Source organism: Catharus ustulatus, chromosome 3, assembly GCF_009819885.2.
Source record: "Catharus ustulatus isolate bCatUst1 chromosome 3, bCatUst1.pri.v2, whole genome shotgun sequence".
Taxonomy (NCBI): Eukaryota; Metazoa; Chordata; class Aves; order Passeriformes; family Turdidae; genus Catharus; species Catharus ustulatus.
The window spans coordinates 93,055,456-93,074,621 of NC_046223.1; the positions used below are offsets into that span (position 1 = coordinate 93,055,456).

Here is a 19,166-nt window from a genome sequence, read left to right on the forward strand (position 1 = left end):
GAAATTGGTATATTCCCCATGACCCAACAAGTTTTGAAAATAAAAGTTTTGTGGTAAAAGTGAGACACCACTGAAGTCTTTGTGGTAAAGTAAGATTTAACTTTTGAGTGACTGAATCTTAGATTAGATTAGAATATACACACTATTTTATTTCATCAATTTATGTTTTGGACTTTTGTAAAAGAGAGATTTTTTTTTTTAATACTCACTAATTAATGTTGTAGGTGACTATTTCTTGCAAAAGTCATGCTAGAAAAAATTTTGGATATGTATTGTTCATGCCAAGTGAGACTCTTAACTGAGACTATCCTGTTTGGATGACTGTAAAGAACTTTTTATTTCTGCAGTGATCAGCAATATATGATTCTTTCAAACTATTTTTATTATGATGATGCAACTCCAAATGATTTAGTAGTATTTCCTCTATTAACTGTAGTATATCTCTGTTAATAAAAAAATTCAATCGGGATTGAAGTTTACAGCTTTTGTAATCCAGAAACTCTACTGAATTCTGAAAGAAACTAGTTATGCAGTGACAGGGAGGACAAGAGTGTTAATATGGAATAAATGTGAACTAGTCACACTTAGTTTATTTGTATTATTGTTCAGTGAAGAGTTAGTAAGTGCATATTATATAGCAGTAAAATTCTTTTGTCTATTGGAGTAAATTGTGCTTACTTGCAGCTGAATTCTGCCTGGGATGCATTAAACAAAACATGGAAAGAACGTGTGGATAAGCTTGGGGAAGCTATGCAGGCAGCTGTTCAATACCAAGATGGACTACAGGTAAAATGATGTGATAGACCTAACCCAGCCTTGAGTCAGTGGGATTTAATGTGGTTGCAGTAAAAAGTGTCATGTGATTAGGCAGGTGACAAGTAGTTACTGCTGGTTGTAGTGACCATTTTCTTCAGTAGGCAGGGTTTTTTTCTCAAGATTGGTTAGGGTTGGTTTGTTGGGATTTTTTTTTGCATTAAAGAATACATATGTTGGGTTGTTTTCTTCATGTCCATATATTGCACTGTGTTTAGATTCAAAATTAATACCCCCTTGTTTATTGAAAAGAGCAGAGGTTTTTTGGCACCACACATTCATAGTAGTTGTGCTCACATTTTCTTGTGATAGTCAAGGCAGTTAAAGTTATGACACATCTTTGTGGTCTGAAAGGAACAGAGTACAGATCTATGTACTCACCTGCTGCTATTTTCTTTGAGTGGAAGACAGTTAAAGCACTTACATTTTATTCCACCTTATTTATAAGTAAAATGTTTGAGTATTTTAAGGAAAAATATTATTAACATAATGTTACTAAACCATTATACTTATTGTGATAGGATAAATTATACTAAGAATACTTTAGAAGATTACTCCCTTTTTAAATCTGTAGGCAAATATTCCAGCAGTTTTACAATGTCTTGTACATTGTGCTTCCTAGAGCTGATGAAGTTTTTAAAAAAAGAGGGGTTGTACTTCAGATGACCTTTAAAGGTCTCTTCCAGCATAATCTATCCTTTGATACGATGATCTTTTCTCTGTGTGTGCTGTTGGGTTTTTTGAAGCTGTTTGTTTGTGTGGTTTGGTTTTGATTGTTTTTCTTGGTGGAATTACTGTCTTCCCTGGTTCATTATATCTTTAAAACTGGAATTTCATGTGACACTGAGGGCAATTACTTCTGTATTTGGTGCAGATCAAGCAGCAGACCACTCCTTCATATTAATGCAACATGCCTGTTTTGCAGTGCATCATCACTATGGATTTTTCTCTGGGTTCTCCCGTGTTCCTACTGTGCAGAGATTGATTAGACAATTAGAATCACCACTCTTTGGTTTAAGTGCTTTCTATTTCCTGTAGCTGAACATGGTACATCCTACAAACTTGCTACTTCGTGAAAGAACTGTATTTAAGTGCTGTCTTACACTCATTTCAGTAGACAATATGAAAAGTATTATGGACAGATTGTTAACTGCAGCTACCTCACCCTCTTGAGGACATTGGGCATAGTTCTCCTTTTCTCAGGGAGAAAAGGTTGTCCCAAGCATTTCTCCTTAATAGTATCTCACAGATAATAGGCAGCTGGAAAAGAGCCTAGTTGGAGGTGTTTTTTTCCTTGTGCAATTGCTCAGATTGATGCAGGGGTTCTTAATCCATGTAGAGTATTCTTGAGGTTCTGCATTGTATCAGGAGCAAAAGGAATACCCACAAAGCATCAGAATTGGGGAGACATAATTTATTTTTTATTATTTATCTTTTTTAAGTCACTCTGCATTATCCTATAGAGATTAATTCTAACTCAGTTATGGTCCTTCACTGCCTAGTATGTACTGAATGGGTAGTTCCATGTTCCTTACACAAATAGCTTTCTTCAAAAGAAGTTTGTTTGTAATCCTCACTTAAGGTGCTATCCACCACCTTCCATTTTCACTCCCAAGAACTGTAGAACAGAGTTTGTCCTGTATTTACCTTTTGGGGATTCATGAAAATTGCAGATTTTACATAAGAAGTAGATTGCTATTCAGCATGAATAGTTCTGGCAGAATCTTGCTGCTAATAGAAGTCCAGCCTAGCAGAATTCACACTCCTGTAAATGTTACATGGGTATTTGTTCTGTTGTATGACAAAGAAGTAAGGTTTTTGCTGGAAAAATTATTTTCTTTGAAAGAGTGCAGCAATACCTTCTCTGGAGAAAAATTCTGACATACTACTTAATACAACTTTCAAAAATAACAGCAATTCTCTGCTCACACTTAACTATCATACTGTGATTTTCAGGCATTATTTGACTGGGTAGATATTGCTGGCAGCAAGTTGGCATCTATGTCCCCAGTTGGAACAGATCTGGAGACAGTGAAGCAGCAAACAGAGGAACTTAAGGTATGAACTAGCAATTTATTTCGTTTATATTTCCATTTGTCTGTATTTTTCTGTGCCGTTTGGTATTTTTTGAGTCAAATGTAATTTTTATTTTCAATTTTTAGTAAAGAAGAATTTGCATGAAAATTTTCAAATATTTTATTGCAAACTTTTAATTTTAAAATGCACTTAATTTAAAAATCTATTCCAGATTTTCACAATGCTGTATTTTACTTTTTCTGATAGCCCAAAAATAGTTATACTGTTATTCATTCTCTTTTGAAAGCCTATGAAATTATTATGTGCAGGATTCTTCTGGTATGACCTTTATGTTTTCTGGTTTCTAACATGAACAATTTATTTGAGGCTCTGAGAGGAGCCTCCAAGGCTTTGCTTCTGCCATTACAGCCTTTATGTAGATGCTCACACAGATCAGACATTCCCAATACATGAGTAAAGTGAAAATCAAAATTCCAGTCTAACTTAGAATCCTGTCTGCATGGGTCTGTACTTGTGACTGAATATGCACCTGATGTTGGGATCTGTTATGCTGCATTTAAAAAGCAGAGATATGTGATGGTCAGAGAAAGTTCTTGGTTTTGTTGGTCATTTGTAGATTTTGTTGGCTGTGGGCAGGTTGTTTCATATATTTTATGATGTAAATTCTGAATCACGACCTTACATAGTTCAGAATATGTGTACACAAGATGAATTCGGACTGTTACACCAATTATGTGTTAAAGAGGGTATTCTACTAAAGAACTTTTACTTTCACTTCCTTTCAAGAATAATTGAAGTTTAAAGCATTATCACCATCACAACCACATGACCTAGAATATGGACTCATTCTATGATTCTATAATCATTACTGGTGTTTCATTTATTTCTATTCTTTTTCTATTTACCATAGCAATTTAAGACAGAAGCTTATCAGCAGCAGATAGAAATGGAAAGGCTGAACCATCAGGCAGAACTATTGCTAAAGAAGGCAACACAAGAGAGTGACAAACACACTGTGCAAGACCCTCTCTCAGAGCTCAGACTATTGTGGGACAGCCTAGAAGACAAAATTATAAGTAGACAGGTAAATATGCTTGGAGGTGGGGGCTTTATTAATGACTTAGATTTTTGTGAAAAACTCCTTGTTATGTATAATGCTTATGTTAATTTAAACATTCCTTTTAGTTTAGAAGCTAAAAAAACTGTATAAAATAGTATTTGAATGGTATGATTAGTTGAGTTTTTAAGATATTTTTAAACTTTCTTTACAGATTTTCTGTCTAATGCCATGTCAAATTATTATAGATTATTATATATTATATATAAAATATGATAATATATATGATTATATATTACCATTTTGGTTATTTGATGATGTCTTAAGTAGCAGTTGAAAACATGTTTATATGTACAAAAGTAATAGTAGCTGCAGAACTGAGCAATTGAATTAAACCCCATTAACGTTTAACTATTTCAGTGTTATTTCCTTAAATTACCAAGCGGAGAGATGTGAGTCCTTTGAAGTGTATTATTTAGTCTAAACTGAATCATTTCATGACAAAGAAGTTTTTTTAAATGAACATGCACCAAATTGGATTTGTGTTGAAAATATGTTTTAAGTGATAAAAAGCTACTGATACATCTGATGAAAGAACCTTCAACCTTAACTCTGTTCTGGTTGTATGGCTTCTTCCAAGGCCAGGAATTTGAGCCTGGAATGCAAGGCTTTACAAGAAAATTGCTAACTCAGCTGTAGTTACAAAGCATTGCCTGTACTGGGTAACTGTTTCTCCCTGGTTTTTATTCTGTCTTATATGTGGACTCTGCTCCGGATTATGGTGACTAATGGTACTGTAAGACAATTCAATTGCATTGTGAAATGATTTTATTGTTAACTTTATTTTTGCTGTAGCACAAGCTGGAAGGTGCCTTGTTAGCCTTGGGGCAGTTCCAGCATGCCCTGGATGAGCTGCTGGCGTGGCTGACACATACAGAAGACTTGCTGAATGAACAGAAACCTGTGGGTGGAGACCCCAAAGCTATTGAAATTGAACTTGCCAAACATCATGTATGTAATTATAATCAGTATTAATCAAAATTTTCTTTTGATATTTATCTTAGGGATGGGTATTTTAGTAAAATGTCACATATTATAAATACAGTAATTTCACGACCATAAGGCGCACCGGACTATAAGGCGCACCCCCCAGGAGTCGGCAAACTTTGCAACTTTGTAGATCATATAAGGCGCACCGGACTATAAGGCGCCCGGGGCTGCCCCTCACCTTTCTGCCCGCGCTGCTCCCGGTACCTGAGGCCGCCCGGGACCGCCCCCTGCCTTCCTGCCTACGCTGCTCCCTGTGCCTGGGGCTGCCCCCTGCCTTCCTGCCCACGCTGCTCCCGGTGCCTGGAGCTGCCCACGTCTGCCCTGCCATCGCTACTCGGCGCTCCCGCGGTGCTGCCCCCACTCGCAGCTCTCACTTCCGGGGTGGCAAATGTCACAACTTTGTACATCGTATAAGGCGCACTTCTGGGTTCGGGGAAAAATTTTAGTCAAAAGGGTGCGCCTTATAGTTGTGAAATTACTGTAATTCTCTACATATACTTTCAGGATGCAGATTACAGCTGATGATGAAGGCTTGAAATAAATAATCTCTTTCCTCTTACTCCTCCACATTCCTTCCTTTCTTGCATATGCCATGCAAGTTTCATAGTTTTTAGCCAAAAATAAACAGCTTACCCTGGTGTCCACCTCTAATCACCTGTCTTTGACCTAGGGAACTCAAAAGTTACTGAACCTGCTACTTTCCCTGAAGCAATAAACTCCTTGATTAGTTCTGTTTAAGCCAGGTCTCACAAACTGCATGATTTTTGCATATCTTTGGTTCTTTCTTCCCTCTCAAAAAACAGTGATTTGTTAATTATGTGTCAGTTGGGCTCAGCTTAGATGGGAATGCTTCTCCAAAAATCTGTGCAAACTCCCATCTTTTTCTCGCTGTTACTTACTGTAGGGTTAAGATTTTGCTGTTTGGTTGGTTGGTTGTTTGTTTTAGTATTTTTACTGATCATTGTTATTTTGGAGCCCATGGAAGAATGCTTCTGCTATGCCTTTTTTTTTCGTAGAACATCTCCCTGCCTCTGTGTGTAACTCTGTGCTCTTCATAACAGTGTGTTCTTTCTAGGCTTGAAGATTTCAATCTAACCTTGTAATTCCACTCCCTTTAAATCTGCCATTTAATTTTTGGCCTGCATATGATGTAAAAAGTACTCAGAGTCCATTTTGGATTTTGAGAGAATTGATTAAAAGTGACAGTACGCAGATAATTAAGGTATTTTCATTGTCTGTGTTAATGCAGCTATATAGCTTCTGAAGGCTTTTGGGTGGTCAGTTGGAACTTGAGCAGACTACACTATCTACATACCCTCTGTGACTATTGTTATAAGCAGACTCTTTCAAAACAAAGTAAATAAAATTACAAAAACCGGTTCTGCTCCATGAACCTTTTATATTCTTATCAAACGGAAGTGTTTTACTAGTGAAGAAGCATGAAGACATCATTTGTGTCTGTCCTGAAGGAGTTCAACAAACACATGAATGAATCTGCTTCCTTTTCATAATACAGAGTTTATAGGTTAGAAAGTTCACACAGTAGTGCATCCTGTGGTAGCCTGTAAAAACATCCACCTCTTGAATAACTTTGGAAAGAATAGACCTTGCTCTCAGTGAGTCTTGGCAGGAAGGAAGGGATAAGATGCATCTGCTTCTGTGAATACCTTTTTTAACCCTTGTAGGAAAATAAAATAATCTGGTTCTTAGCTTAGAAAAATTAAAGTAAATGTGATGTGTATTTTGTATTCAGGGTCTACTTGTGACTTGCTATTTTGTATTCTGCTCCATTTTGTTTATTTTTAACTTCCTTTTTATTTAGCTTTATATTTTTTCCATATGCTAGCACTTTGATGGAGGTGAATTTGAGTCAGACCCCATGGAAGACAGCAGTCATAAACCTGAATTTCTTAAGTAGGGTTTACCATTCTCTTCCCAACCATTTTGTGTATTAAAACTTTTCTTGCTCTGCCCCCTATCCTTCTGAAAACAGCTTTTTTTTCCCCAAATATAAGTTTTGCCTTTTATGGTTTTTACTGTGGTTGGTGATACGAGGTTTTCCAGCAGATGGAATAGGTCTTTTGGTGTTAGTACTGCAACCATTCCCCAGCTTTTAGCACAGGTCAAGTGTCCTGGTAGCTTGACATAATGTGAAAAGAGTTGTAGCCATGAAATGCCCAAGAAGACATTATGGCAGCTGGGTTGTTGTATAGCACAGCAGGCACGTAGTATTCAAAGAAAAATCCTGTTAAAGGAAAGTATACAGTAAATTTAAAAAGTGAAACAATAATTATTCCCCAGCACTACTAGAAACCTTTAATAATTTCACAAATGTATGCTTTCAGAAGGAATATATTATTTTTTTCAAGACAGAAAAATAAACATCAGTATTTTGTCAGAATGGTCTGTTACTGCTTTTGATTGAAGAGGTCTTAGTTGTAAGCTTTAATTTCTGATACCTGTGCTGATGTTAATTTACTGTCTTGCCCTTGAACTGCAACTGGCTCAATCACTGTGAGTGCCTTCATTCATTAACTTACCACTATGGCCATGCTGTGTTACAATTTTAGGTGCTGCAAAATGATGTTTTCGCTCATCAGTCTACGGTGGAAGCTGTTAAAAAAGCAGGAAATGACCTGATTGAATCAAGTGCTGTTGAAGAAGCAAGTAATTTACGGAGCAAGTTGGAACTCCTGAATCAGCGCTGGCAAAACTTGTTGGAAAAAACAGAACAAAGGAAACAGCAGCTGGATAGTGCCTTGATCCAGGTGAACAGGAAATGATCAAATAGATAACTCAGAAAAAATGTCTTTTTACATTAAATACACAGATACATGTTTTAGAAATTGGCCTAGATCAAACCCATGATGCAGATGCTCCTGAATTTTGGAGGAACTTTGAATCCAGCTGTATCTTCCACAGCTGGGCACTGTCCCTTACAGTGTTGATATAAGATTTCAGCTTTTGGCCGACATGTTAGTAAAGGGTGAAATTTCTTTATAGGTGTATTTTTCAGGGAAAGCATTGGTCTCACAGTAGTTATTTGGATTGCTTTCATGATTTCTATGGATTTTGTTCTTATCCTCTAGATTGAGTTGAGGCGGTTTGTTTGTTTGCTTTTTCCTTTCTTTTCTTCTTTAATTTCCTTTGACTATTTTAAATACCCAATTAAACCAGTTGCCAGTGTGCTTATGCATCTGAGCTGGTATTGGAATGGAGAACATTTAAGTTATCTCTAAAATGATATGGTATAATTTAGGCTCAAGGTTTCCATGGCGAGGTTGAGGATCTGCAGCAATGGTTGACAGACACTGAACGTCAGCTGTTGGCATCAAAACCTGTTGGAGGCTTACCAGAAACAGCAAGAGAGCAGCTTAATGCACATATGGTAAGTATCAGTGTTAGAATGCTTTGCAAATTGCATTTCAGGACTAACTATCTTTTAAGAGTCTTTTTGGTAAATACAGAGTGTTTCTATATACCACAATGTCTATAGTGTCTTAAAGAAATTTAATAGCCTTCAAAACAACACTGTTATTTACAGTGTAGTTTAGTAGCCTGTTAGGACATGCCCAAAGCTGAACCATTATTAGTGTTGAGACAAATAAAACAAGTTTTGCATCTTTACAAAAGGTGTTTGCAGATGTTTCAGTGATTCCTATTCTTCCTCTCCCTTCTGACTCCATAACTAAATTTATAATTCAGTGTTCATGCCTAAAAAGTGAAGTAAGATATAGACAATGTAAAATAAACCAGCCCTTCCAAGCTGTTCCTCCTACTTTTGAAGGGTATTGGATAGGTCTGGGCTTTCAGCACACTGTATAATGCTGACACTTTTTGTGTTTTGGCTACAGACGGACTTTAAACCAACCAAGTTGCACCAACTCTTCTTCAATAGGTGCATAGTACTTACATTGCCCATCTTTGAATCTCAGAGAAGTCATTGACAGATAATATAAGTTTTCCTTTCCTGAGGAACTGGATCCCTCATTTTCTCATTTGGATTTTTATGAATTACATGTGTTTCCTTTATTAGCCTTAATCACACCTGCTAAATGTTGGGGGAGGAATATGTATTACACTGGTATTTATAAAGAGTATTGAATTTCTACCTTATTATTTCTGGTCCTTTTTTTATTTAGGAGCTTTGTGCTGCCTTTGAGGCCAAAGAAGAGACATACAAGAGTCTAATGCAGAAAGGCCAGCAGATGCTTGCAAGATGCCCAGAGTCTGCTGAAACAAACGTTGAGCAGGACATAAATAACTTAAAAGAAAAATGGGAATCTGTGCAAACAAAACTCAGTGAAAGAAAAGTATGTGTTTTTTACATAAAAAATACAAGTGTAAATCATGCATTTTAGTGTGATAATGATTAGTGCTTTTGTGGATGCATACTTGCCTGATTTTTTACATTTAAAATCAGTTGTAGAGACTGGCATAATTCAGTAATATGTTGTCCCGGTTTAAAGGGACAGTATTACCAGGAAAAGGGAATTCAGGAACTCGCAGGCACAAAAAAAGGTATAGGTTGGGAATAACAGTTCTTTACTGAAATATTTATAAGACAAACAAAAACAGCATCAGCTATACGAAAGAAAAAAAAAAACAGTGACAGAACAGAACGGAATTCAGTCCCAGTCCCTTTTTCAGTCACCGATGGCTCTCCGATGGACCAGGGCGGGCGGCTTCTTAGTCGCGGCTGCTGCAGGGGCAGGGGAGGGGGCGAGGTAGCTTCACCACCCCAGGTGGAAGAAAAGGGTGAGGAAGGAGCTCTGCTCACCGTGAGCGTCCCAGTTCCCAGTTGTTCAGAGGAAACAGCAAGCTTTAGCAGTCCAAATCCAAGAAGCCTGATCCCAACAGGAGAAACGGAACCTCTCTCCTCGAGTTCGGCCGGCGAGCTGTGTAGTTCTCCTACCCCCAGTGTCCTCTTACTTGCGGAACACAAAAGCAGGACTCCACCTTTCCCTAATGGGCCATCATTGCTTCAGCAGTCCTTTATCTCCAGCTCTTAACGGCTAATAGGAGAGCCATCCCGGCTAGCTTAACATAATAATGGAAAAAATTTCTAAACCTCGCCAACCCACAACATATGTTTAGAAAGTACTGGGGAGAATAAAATTCAAGAAGTTAATTAGCTGTAATTGGGCAGGAGCATGGTGAGAATGGCACAAGTCTGTTCTGTAGAAATATATTAACTAATACTGTTAATGCTCATTTGGTAGGACTAGGAGTTTTCTGGGTTTTATTTCAGTAATCATAGACATAAGAGACTGAATGATCCTTCAAGCTTATCTCCTCCTCAGTGCTGTGTTAAAATTTCCTAGGTTTTAGCTATTTTTTCTTGAAATTCCCAAATGCTTGGCCTTTTGCTATTTACTTCAAGTGACTACCTTCTGTTCTAACAGATCAATAGCTTGATTTCACTGATATGCAACACACATTTTCTTGTTATTAATTTCATATGGCTTTCATTCCTTCACGAAATATAGTCCACTTGCTCTAACTCAATCAAACAAAAAGAATACCCACAACTGCAAGCAGAGAAACTCTCTGTATAGCCCTGATGAGTATAAAGCACAAGTATTTAACTGACAATTTAGCTGTATATTAAAGTTATAATGCTGATGTCTCTTAAGGTGATAATAAAGTAAAAATTGCAACTGATTAATACCCAGTATGAGTACCTTCTTGCAGGAAGCTGTAAGGTTGGAGTGTTTGGTGAGGTCAGCAGTGTAAATGTTCGAAAATCTCTAACTGCTGTCTCATGATCAACAAAATTCTGTATCCCAGATTGGTTTCGGTTCAGGCAACCAAAATGAAAATTGGGCTTTATTAGAAAGAAGTCCTCTAGGAAAACTTATTCTTCATTAAGTACAAGAGAATAAATTTGATGACTTACTTGAGGCTCTTCCAAGTGCACTGCAGCCTTTCAGATTTTGAAATTCTACTGGTTTTGCATTGAACTTGATAAATCTAAATGTCACATTTGGATTAAGTAGTAGGAAATATGCTCTAATGAGGAAAAATTTATCTTGATACTAGGTGCTGTATTTTCTATTAATTTGTTATACATAATTTTTCTGTAACTCCTGTATCCTTGAATATGCTCAAATACAGGCTGTTATTTTAAAACTCAGAAACTTTGAGTTGGAAAAGTATTTTAAAATGCTAAGCTAAAATGGTTTACTCCAAAGTGCTGAACTAAAATGGTTTCCTTGGCTTAAGCCCCTGCACAATATCAGCCTCTAATAAAGTATGACCTGTCTTTGCAGACCAAACTGGAAGAAGCCCTCAATTTAGCAATGGAGTTCCACAACTCACTTCAAGATTTCATCAACTGGCTTACTCAGGCTGAGCAGACTCTAACTGCAGCTTCTCGGCCAAGTCTTATCTTGGACACTGTCTTATTTCAAATTGATGAACACAAGGTATGTAAAGAAACAGATGTGTAATGTTTTTCTCCCACTCTGTGGAGATACTGTAGCAATGTCCAAATGAACCCTATAATGCTGGCACTCAGAGAAACATTTCATTTGTTTTAAAATTGTATTTTATAGTCTTTCTCACTACATCATTCTTTATCAGACTGGGTTTTTTCAGTGTTTACCCAACACAGTACTCAGTAATTCTCACCCTTTTTTTCCAAGGTTTTTGCCACAGAAGTGAACTCTCATCGAGATCAGATCATAGAGCTGGACAAAACTGGAACCCATTTGAAATATTTCAGCCAGAAACAGGACGTTGTCCTTATTAAGAATCTGCTGATTAGTGTACAGAGTCGATGGGAAAAAGTAGTCCAACGCTTAGTCGAAAGGGGAAGAGCTTTGGATGATGCAAGGAAAAGAGCCAAACAGGTAATGGGACAACAGCTGTTGTACAACTCTTTGAACTTATTTGTAATTGCATCCAGATTCTTGAATATGATGCTTTAAAGCACTTACAAAGCAAGCCTGGGTTTAGTGTAACAGACAGTGTTGAGTTAGTGGAGCAATTTCTGTGATTCAATCCCAGAACACTTCATTTGGGAGGTGAAAGCATCATTTTCAACCCAAGCAGTGACTTCTGTCTGCAGTACAGGATAGTCTGAAAAAAGAAAGTTAAAGTATGGATTCCAGATGTGTATTAGTGCCATCTATCTTCAAAAAGAAGTTTCAGAATCAATCCTGTATATTTTAAAGAATGTGATGAACTGTTTTCACTAATCTGTGGGAATACTCCTTAGTATTTTCTTCTTGGGTCTATGTTGTGTCCTAGTTACACTCATCACTTATCACTCAATCTCTTACATTAGTTACTAGACCAATATCTTCTGTGTGGTAAGACATCTCCATTTATTTCCTTATAAACCTGGAGAGGTTGTTTTTGGGGGGGTAGTGGGGCTGTTTGCAGTTTTCTTTATTGCGGAGCATCTGTGCTTTTTTCCTTAGATACATGTTTCCCTCACCAAGGAACATAAATGATAAGATGCAAAATCTGTGAGAGGAATGTAACCTGTTTAAATATCAACAGGAAGTAGAGACCCTTTCTATTCAAGGGAACATGATCATTCAAGATTTGGTGATGTTCACAGCCAAACCACATTCCAATGTTCACCACTGGCACCACTCAGTTCATAGAGCAAGAAGTTCTCTGGACAATGAATTAGCTCATAAGCCAATCCCATATTTCTTATTTTCTGTCAGTTTCTCTTGTGCATTCACACACACAGCAGTTCTGCAATAAGTTGGGTTTCATCTCAGTAAGCATTTACAAAGCTGAATACAGTGTTATTAAGATGACAATTGTGTATGTGCAGTGTTGATGGAGTACTGACAGCTTTTGGTGTCAAGGCCTAATCAACAGCCCTGACAAACAGGGTCTTAGATGCCTTGAAAGGTTTCTGAACTAGTTTCTTGTGCTTCCATGTGTAGGCAGCCCCAGCAAGAAGAATTTTCAAGAGAGAGAGAAATGACTGGGTTAGAAAAATCAAAACCCAAACAGATGACACTTTGTGAAAGCTGGTTGAATCTTTACATTTTCCCTGCTTCCTTCCATGAAGTGCTTTTTTCTTTGAAACAGGAAGAAAGATAAAAGATCTGTTCCTTGCTCGTCAAGATAGCATTTGATACATTGAGAGCTTTTATGAGTGTTACAGGGAACGCTTTGGACAGTCATCCAGACAGAAGTTTTCCCCAGTGATTTACTGCCATGATCCTGTATAAGCAATAGCTAAGCCCTGTTCTTTCTGTATTTACTATCCATTACTAAAACTGTAGGAATCTAAATGACCAACACATTGACAGATGTTACTAGTATGTCTCTGACAGATAAACATGGTGTGTGCACATCATTAAAGGTTATTAACTCACTTGGGGAAGGAGACTAAATACAGTGGGAACATGGCAAGACCAGTTCTTTTTAAGAGACCAAGGAGAAAAAACACAGCAAATTTTGTCAAAGTTTACCAATCTTGGTTGAGGTTTAATGCTTTTGGACTGTTTCATGAACCAGTGAATTTTAAAGTCCGTGCAAATCTGGCTTTCCTTTAGTTCCATGAAGCCTGGCATAAACTGATGGAATGGCTGGAAGAGTCAGAGAAATCTCTGGATGCAGATCTTGAAATTGCAAATGACCCTGACAAAATAAAGATGCAGCTTGCACAGCATAAGGTGAGTCATGACAACAAAATGCCACAAAAGATGAAATGTAGGTAAGTCTTTCAGCCTTGTACTTACTGTTCAATCAGCAAAGAAAGTAGATTTGTGGCCTCACTGCAATGGGGTGTTTACTCACATCAAATGAAATGATGGTGTTTTAACAGGGTGTGAATGAAAAAAACATTTCACAGTACCTGATATGTGGGGGAATGCTTAAAATAAAGAGGAAAGAACAATACAGCACCATGGAAACTTTGAAAAGCAGATTAATACAATTTCAGAATAGGGATCTCTGAAGAAGCTTTCTTTAAGTTCTTAAACCAAAAATTTACTGTCCACTTACCTGGGGAGAGATTTTTCTTTTGATACTGCAGGACAGTTTCAAAAGTGAAACATAATCAAGTATTTTGATTGGCAGTTGCTTTTTATGTCAACCAGAAATATTAATGAAATCCCCTAGAAAACACTGTGACAGTATTAGAGAAAATACTGCTCCCATATTTCTCTTTATTGGATTCAAAACTTGGAAACCATCTTTTCAGAAATTCAGCTTTGAATATGTAAAAATCTCTCTCATTCACTTGGCTTTTCAAACTTGTAATGATAATGTAAAACTCTGTAATTCCATCAGACATGGAGCAAAAGCAAAGACAGAAGTAGTCTTTACTTCATTTTGACTTCTGTAAAATGCCTAAAGTAATATATTATTGAGGATCAAGTGGATGAGTGGTAGACTCTTGAGAGATATGATTGCGTCTTAAGATTTCTCTTGGGGTAGTTTCATCAAACACTAGAGTATTGAAAGATCATTCAGTTTTCTACGTTTTGGCATATATTTACTTTTTATGTCAGTTTTATTGTTCTCCGTTTACTCCTGTTTTTTTCATATTTCACAATATCCTGAGGAGTTTGCGTATCTAATTTTTTATTTTCACTGTAGCTTCTGGTGATTACTTTTACCTCTGACAAATTTTGTCATGTATATTAATGACTTAATCAGTCTGCTTTATTTATTTATCATCTCTCAGGTTGCATGACGTGTTGTTTATCAGCCAGGAAAACATTCTCCTTTAATACAGCGAGAGCTGGCGGTTGGTCAAGCAAAACCAGTTTTACCTGGGTCTGCTTCTAAAACCTTTGGATAAAAACCTACCTTAACATTCTGTCATGCCAACTCTGCAATTTCAGTTTGTCTTGGGATTGCTGCTGTTGCCAGAATTTGAAGTCAGTGATCTGAACTGTTGTGGGTGGATCTTGCTGTTATGGTAGTCTGAGTCTTACTAATCTTGTAATCCTTTCACTCCTCTCTTTTCTTTACATATTCAAATTCCTCACAGTATGGTCAAGACTGTGATTTGCTTTCAGTTTTTCAGGACTCTCTACCTGTATTCTCATCCCATCTTCAGAAAAGTTAAACCTGATAAACTTGATATGTGCTTTATACCTACAGCAGTACATTTTATGAGACCAGGCTTCCACAGATGGCCTGGCAGGCTCATCACTTCTGTCCCTGATATCTTGTCTTCAGCTTCTTTCATGTAAAAAGCTTGCAGAGCATTACTGCTTGAGTTGCTTGAGTACCATTGAGGAATGGGATGAAACTGGTACAGGCACATAAGGATTGAAACTGGTGATCTGGAGAAAAAAGATGGATGTGTATGAGGGAGGGAGTTTGGTGAACTTTGTGACTTTAAACTTCAAACACCACCTCTCAAGAAATCAACTCAATTGTTTTTTAATGAGTTGTCAAACCTCCCAACACGGCAATGTCCTTCCTTGTATTTTGAGTCTTTTCCTTCCACTCCCACATATACCCCGTGTCAGTCTTTGTCTTTTCTGTCCAGCCTTGAAGGTTTCCTTGCTCCGTTTAGTTAAGGATTTTACTATCCCAACTGAATGTGTGCTGTAAGCAATAATTTGGACTCACTCTTTGCCAGTTGTTACTGCCAAAAAAAAAGTCCCTGAAAAAGAGAAGCCAAGATAATATGTTTTCTCTCTCACTCATATCTAGCATGTTGCCAGGGACTTTTGGGGGTTATTCATGGTCTGTTTATTGGAATTTTTTTATCATTTTTAGGAGTCAGGAATGGAAAAACCTGCATTAGGTCACCCCGTCCATTGCTGTGCTAATGCTGAGTGTTCTTACAGTACATTTATATGAAACTGGCTAATTTTATCTGTATGTGCTGATCTTCCTTAGAAGGAAGGTACCTAACTGAACAAAATCAAATTAATTAACTTACCTATCTGATCCTGGCAGCTTAAACCAAAATCTACTCTCAAAATCTCTTATACCTGAAGACAAATGAAAGTAGATATGGTTTAGTCTCAGAATGAACTAACTGCAACCCTTTGCTGTCTTTAAATCTGTTTTTCCTGTATGATCTTTCTGTGGCAGCAATTTAATTGTGTTTCCTTGTGCAAACCTAGTAACATTGTTTGTGTAGTGTTGAGTAATTAACAAAATTCATCAAATAAAAGAAGCGTGGGCATATTGTTTGTAATGAAGGAACTGTTATAAAAACTGTTTATTTTGAAAATTGTATTTATTTTTACTGTAGCGCCAGCTTGCCAATTATGTTTTTTCTTAAAAGTTTTTTTGCTTGTTTCATATGAAGAAAATGAAAAAATATTAAGGAAACACTGAATTTCAAAACAAATGTTTCTTTTTTGGTAACAAAAAAAAAAAATAAAATTGATGCTGTATATAAGGGTTTTCTAAAACAAACTTGTAATTTTTTTTTCAACTGATTCCGTGCTAGCAATTCATGTAGGTGTGAAATAAGACATTTCAAGCATTGCTGCAATTTAAAAGCTGCATTGTTGGACTGGTGCTTTTGGCAGTGTTCCTTTATTTTTATTTAATTATTTACCCTGTCAGTCATTTAATTCTTGTGTGGTAGCAGATGAACTGTGTTTCTTTTGCTCCTCTGTGTCTGTGAAAATCTTCCAGAGGATCTGTGCAAAAGGAGCTGGCAGGCAGACTCTGTCACTGCCATTGTCCAAAGTTTTGGGGCACAGAAACCTGCTTGTAATTTTTGCTTCTTGCACTGATTGAGTTATTGGGATGTTACCTGACTGCTGCTTCTGCTCAGAGGTTTCCCAGCTTGAGCTAAACCAGGATAACCTTTGTAGCTTTTGGGGAGCTCTACAACTGGCTTGAAATCTTAGTTTGTGAGAATGTAGTGCAAAGAGTGCTCAGTTAATGGCTCCCTGAGTAGCAGTTCTTTCACGTCCTTTTGAGTACTGGGCTGAAATTTGGGAATATTATGGTAGGACAGGAGTCATTACCCTCGCTGAAGGAGGGATTTTCCTGAAGTTGTTCCAGTAGTCGTAGAGCTGCATTTCCAGAGAAGGACAAAAGGCAGGGATCTGCTAGTGTCAGTGCCCAGGTGCACTGTGGTACTGCCACAGAAATTTTGCAGTAAGTTTAAATTATTCTTACAGCAACATTTACAGTTTATGTTGCAAATTGTATGTCCAAGACTAATTAAAAATGGCATGTAAGAGTTAATGATATATGGTTATTTTCCTTTTTTTCCCATATATAGGAATTCCAGAAATCTCTTGGTGCCAAACATTCTGTGTATGATACCACAAATAGGACTGGACGTTCCTTGAAAGAGAAAACCACCTTGGCTGATGACAATTTGAAACTTGATGACATGCTGAGTGAACTAAGAGATAAATGGGATACAATTTGTGGAAAGTCAGTGGAAAGGTAAATGAAACTCAACCAATTACTCATCAAATAAGAAAAAGGCTTCTGTTTTTGGAATTTGTTGCGTAAAAGTAGAACCAGAGTGGCTAGCTTGTTTGATAATTAAGAATACCAAAGCAGCAAAATACTGCAAATGCATACTTTCCTTATGGTATGTTGGAAGAGCAGGGGAAGAAGTGGAAGGAAGAGCCCTTTAAAAAGGGAGACTTGATTTGAAATTCTCTGGAAGTACTGGTGAACAACCAGCTGAACATGAGCCAGGGTGTGCCCAGGTGGCCAGGAAGACCAGTGACATCCTGGCCTGTGTCAGCAATAGTGTGGCCAGCAGGAGCAGGGCAGGGATTGTCCCCCTGTGCTCAGCACTGCTGAGGCCACACCTCGAGTGCAGTGTCCAGTTCTGGCTCCTCACTGTGAGAAAGACACTGAGGGGCTGGAGGGAGTCCAGGGAAGGGCAAAGGAGCTGGGGAAGGGTCTGGAGCACAAGTCCTGTGAGGAGCACCTGAGGGAGCTGGGGGTGTTTAGCCTGGAGAAAAGGAGGCTCAGGGGAGACCTTATTGTTTTCTACAAGTGCCTGAAAGGTGCTGTAGCCAGGTGAGTTTGGTCTCTTCTCCCAGGCAGCAAATGACAGCATGAGAGGGAACTAGCTTAAATTGCACCAAGTGAGGTTTAGGTTGGATTTTAGGAAAAATTTATTCTCTGAAAGGGTTGTGAAGCATTGAGACTGCCCAAGGAAGTAGTTGAGTCACCATCCCTGGAAGTTCCAAAGGGATGTGGATGTAGCACTTGGACATGATGTGGTGAAAGTCATGGTGGTGGGATAGTGGTTGGACTCAATGATCTTACCAGTCTTTTCCAGGCTTAACACTTCCATGATTCTATTATTATATGCTGAAAATATTTTGCTGAAGTATATACGTAATTATTTTGTGTGTCTGTGATTGTTTGGCTTTTTTTCCCCTCTCAGGCAAAATAAACTGGAGGAAGCCCTGCTATTTTCAGGACAGTTTACTGATGCTCTGCAAGCTCTCATTGACTGGTTATACAAAATTGAACCTCAACTAGCAGAAGACCAACCAGTACATGGAGACATCGATTTAGTAATGAACCTGATTGACAACCACAAGGTAGTTCCAAAAATACTGACTTTTAATTACTGGACTATTTATAAGTGTGGCATTTTAATAATATCTTTATCTTTCACTATTCTGTAATTTTTAGAAATATGAAATGGTTTTGTAACGCAAACACAGTCAATATACAAAATGCTATAAAACATACATGAAAGAGGACAACTCTTAGTGACTCATTAATACCAGTTAGCACTTAAATATTCTACTTTATTGTGCTACCCTGTGTATTTATTAATATAATATCATAAATCACAAATATGCATTTGCAAATGTGTGTCCAGGGTAAGAGATGGCAAAAATTATTTTACTGGAAAACTTTGGAGCAGACAGCTCTTTTTTTGGTCCATCTGCTAACTAAATGTCCAGTGCATGTATCATGACTGCAGCAGCCTTTCAGACCTGTGGGGCTCCTGTATATTTATGGAGGAGAGTAATTACAGTGCTAAAGTTATGCATAGATTTCAACTGGACCATGGCCCAGGGAGCTTGTGTTGGAAACCTGCAGCATTTTGTTACTGAAGTGGTTTTGGATGTGGTAACAAGTAGATGTTGTACTCTGCTTCTGAATCCCAGTTTTGCAGTTCAGTATGTCAGAAGAAATGGCTGCTGAAATTACTTGTATTGCAAAGGTGATACCTAAATAGAGCTCTGCAGCCTGGGAAGATTAGGAGGTGAAGGTCCCTCTGTTCATCCACCTGTGACTTTCAGTATCTCATCTCCAC

At 37.7% G+C, this 19,166-nt stretch overlaps 1 protein-coding gene across 15 annotated transcripts in view; it reads left to right on the forward strand.

Moving 5' to 3' along the window:
* Positions 1-19,166, forward strand: part of DST (dystonin) — a 295,125-nt gene that overhangs the window by 253,219 nt on the left and 22,740 nt on the right. For all 15 annotated transcript variants that reach the window (XM_033054020.1, XM_033054008.1, XM_033054006.1 and 12 more), the window contains 12 exons: positions 685-786; positions 2,770-2,871; positions 3,761-3,934; positions 4,763-4,918; positions 7,528-7,725; positions 8,217-8,345; positions 9,100-9,270; positions 11,230-11,385; positions 11,605-11,811; positions 13,486-13,605; positions 17,145-17,314; positions 18,279-18,438. In XM_033054020.1, coding sequence (XP_032909911.1) covers positions 685-786; positions 2,770-2,871; positions 3,761-3,934; positions 4,763-4,918; positions 7,528-7,725; positions 8,217-8,345; positions 9,100-9,270; positions 11,230-11,385; positions 11,605-11,811; positions 13,486-13,605; positions 17,145-17,314; positions 18,279-18,438 — 1,845 coding nt within the window. The remainder of the gene's footprint in view (positions 1-684; positions 787-2,769; positions 2,872-3,760; positions 3,935-4,762; positions 4,919-7,527; positions 7,726-8,216; positions 8,346-9,099; positions 9,271-11,229; positions 11,386-11,604; positions 11,812-13,485; positions 13,606-17,144; positions 17,315-18,278; positions 18,439-19,166) is intronic.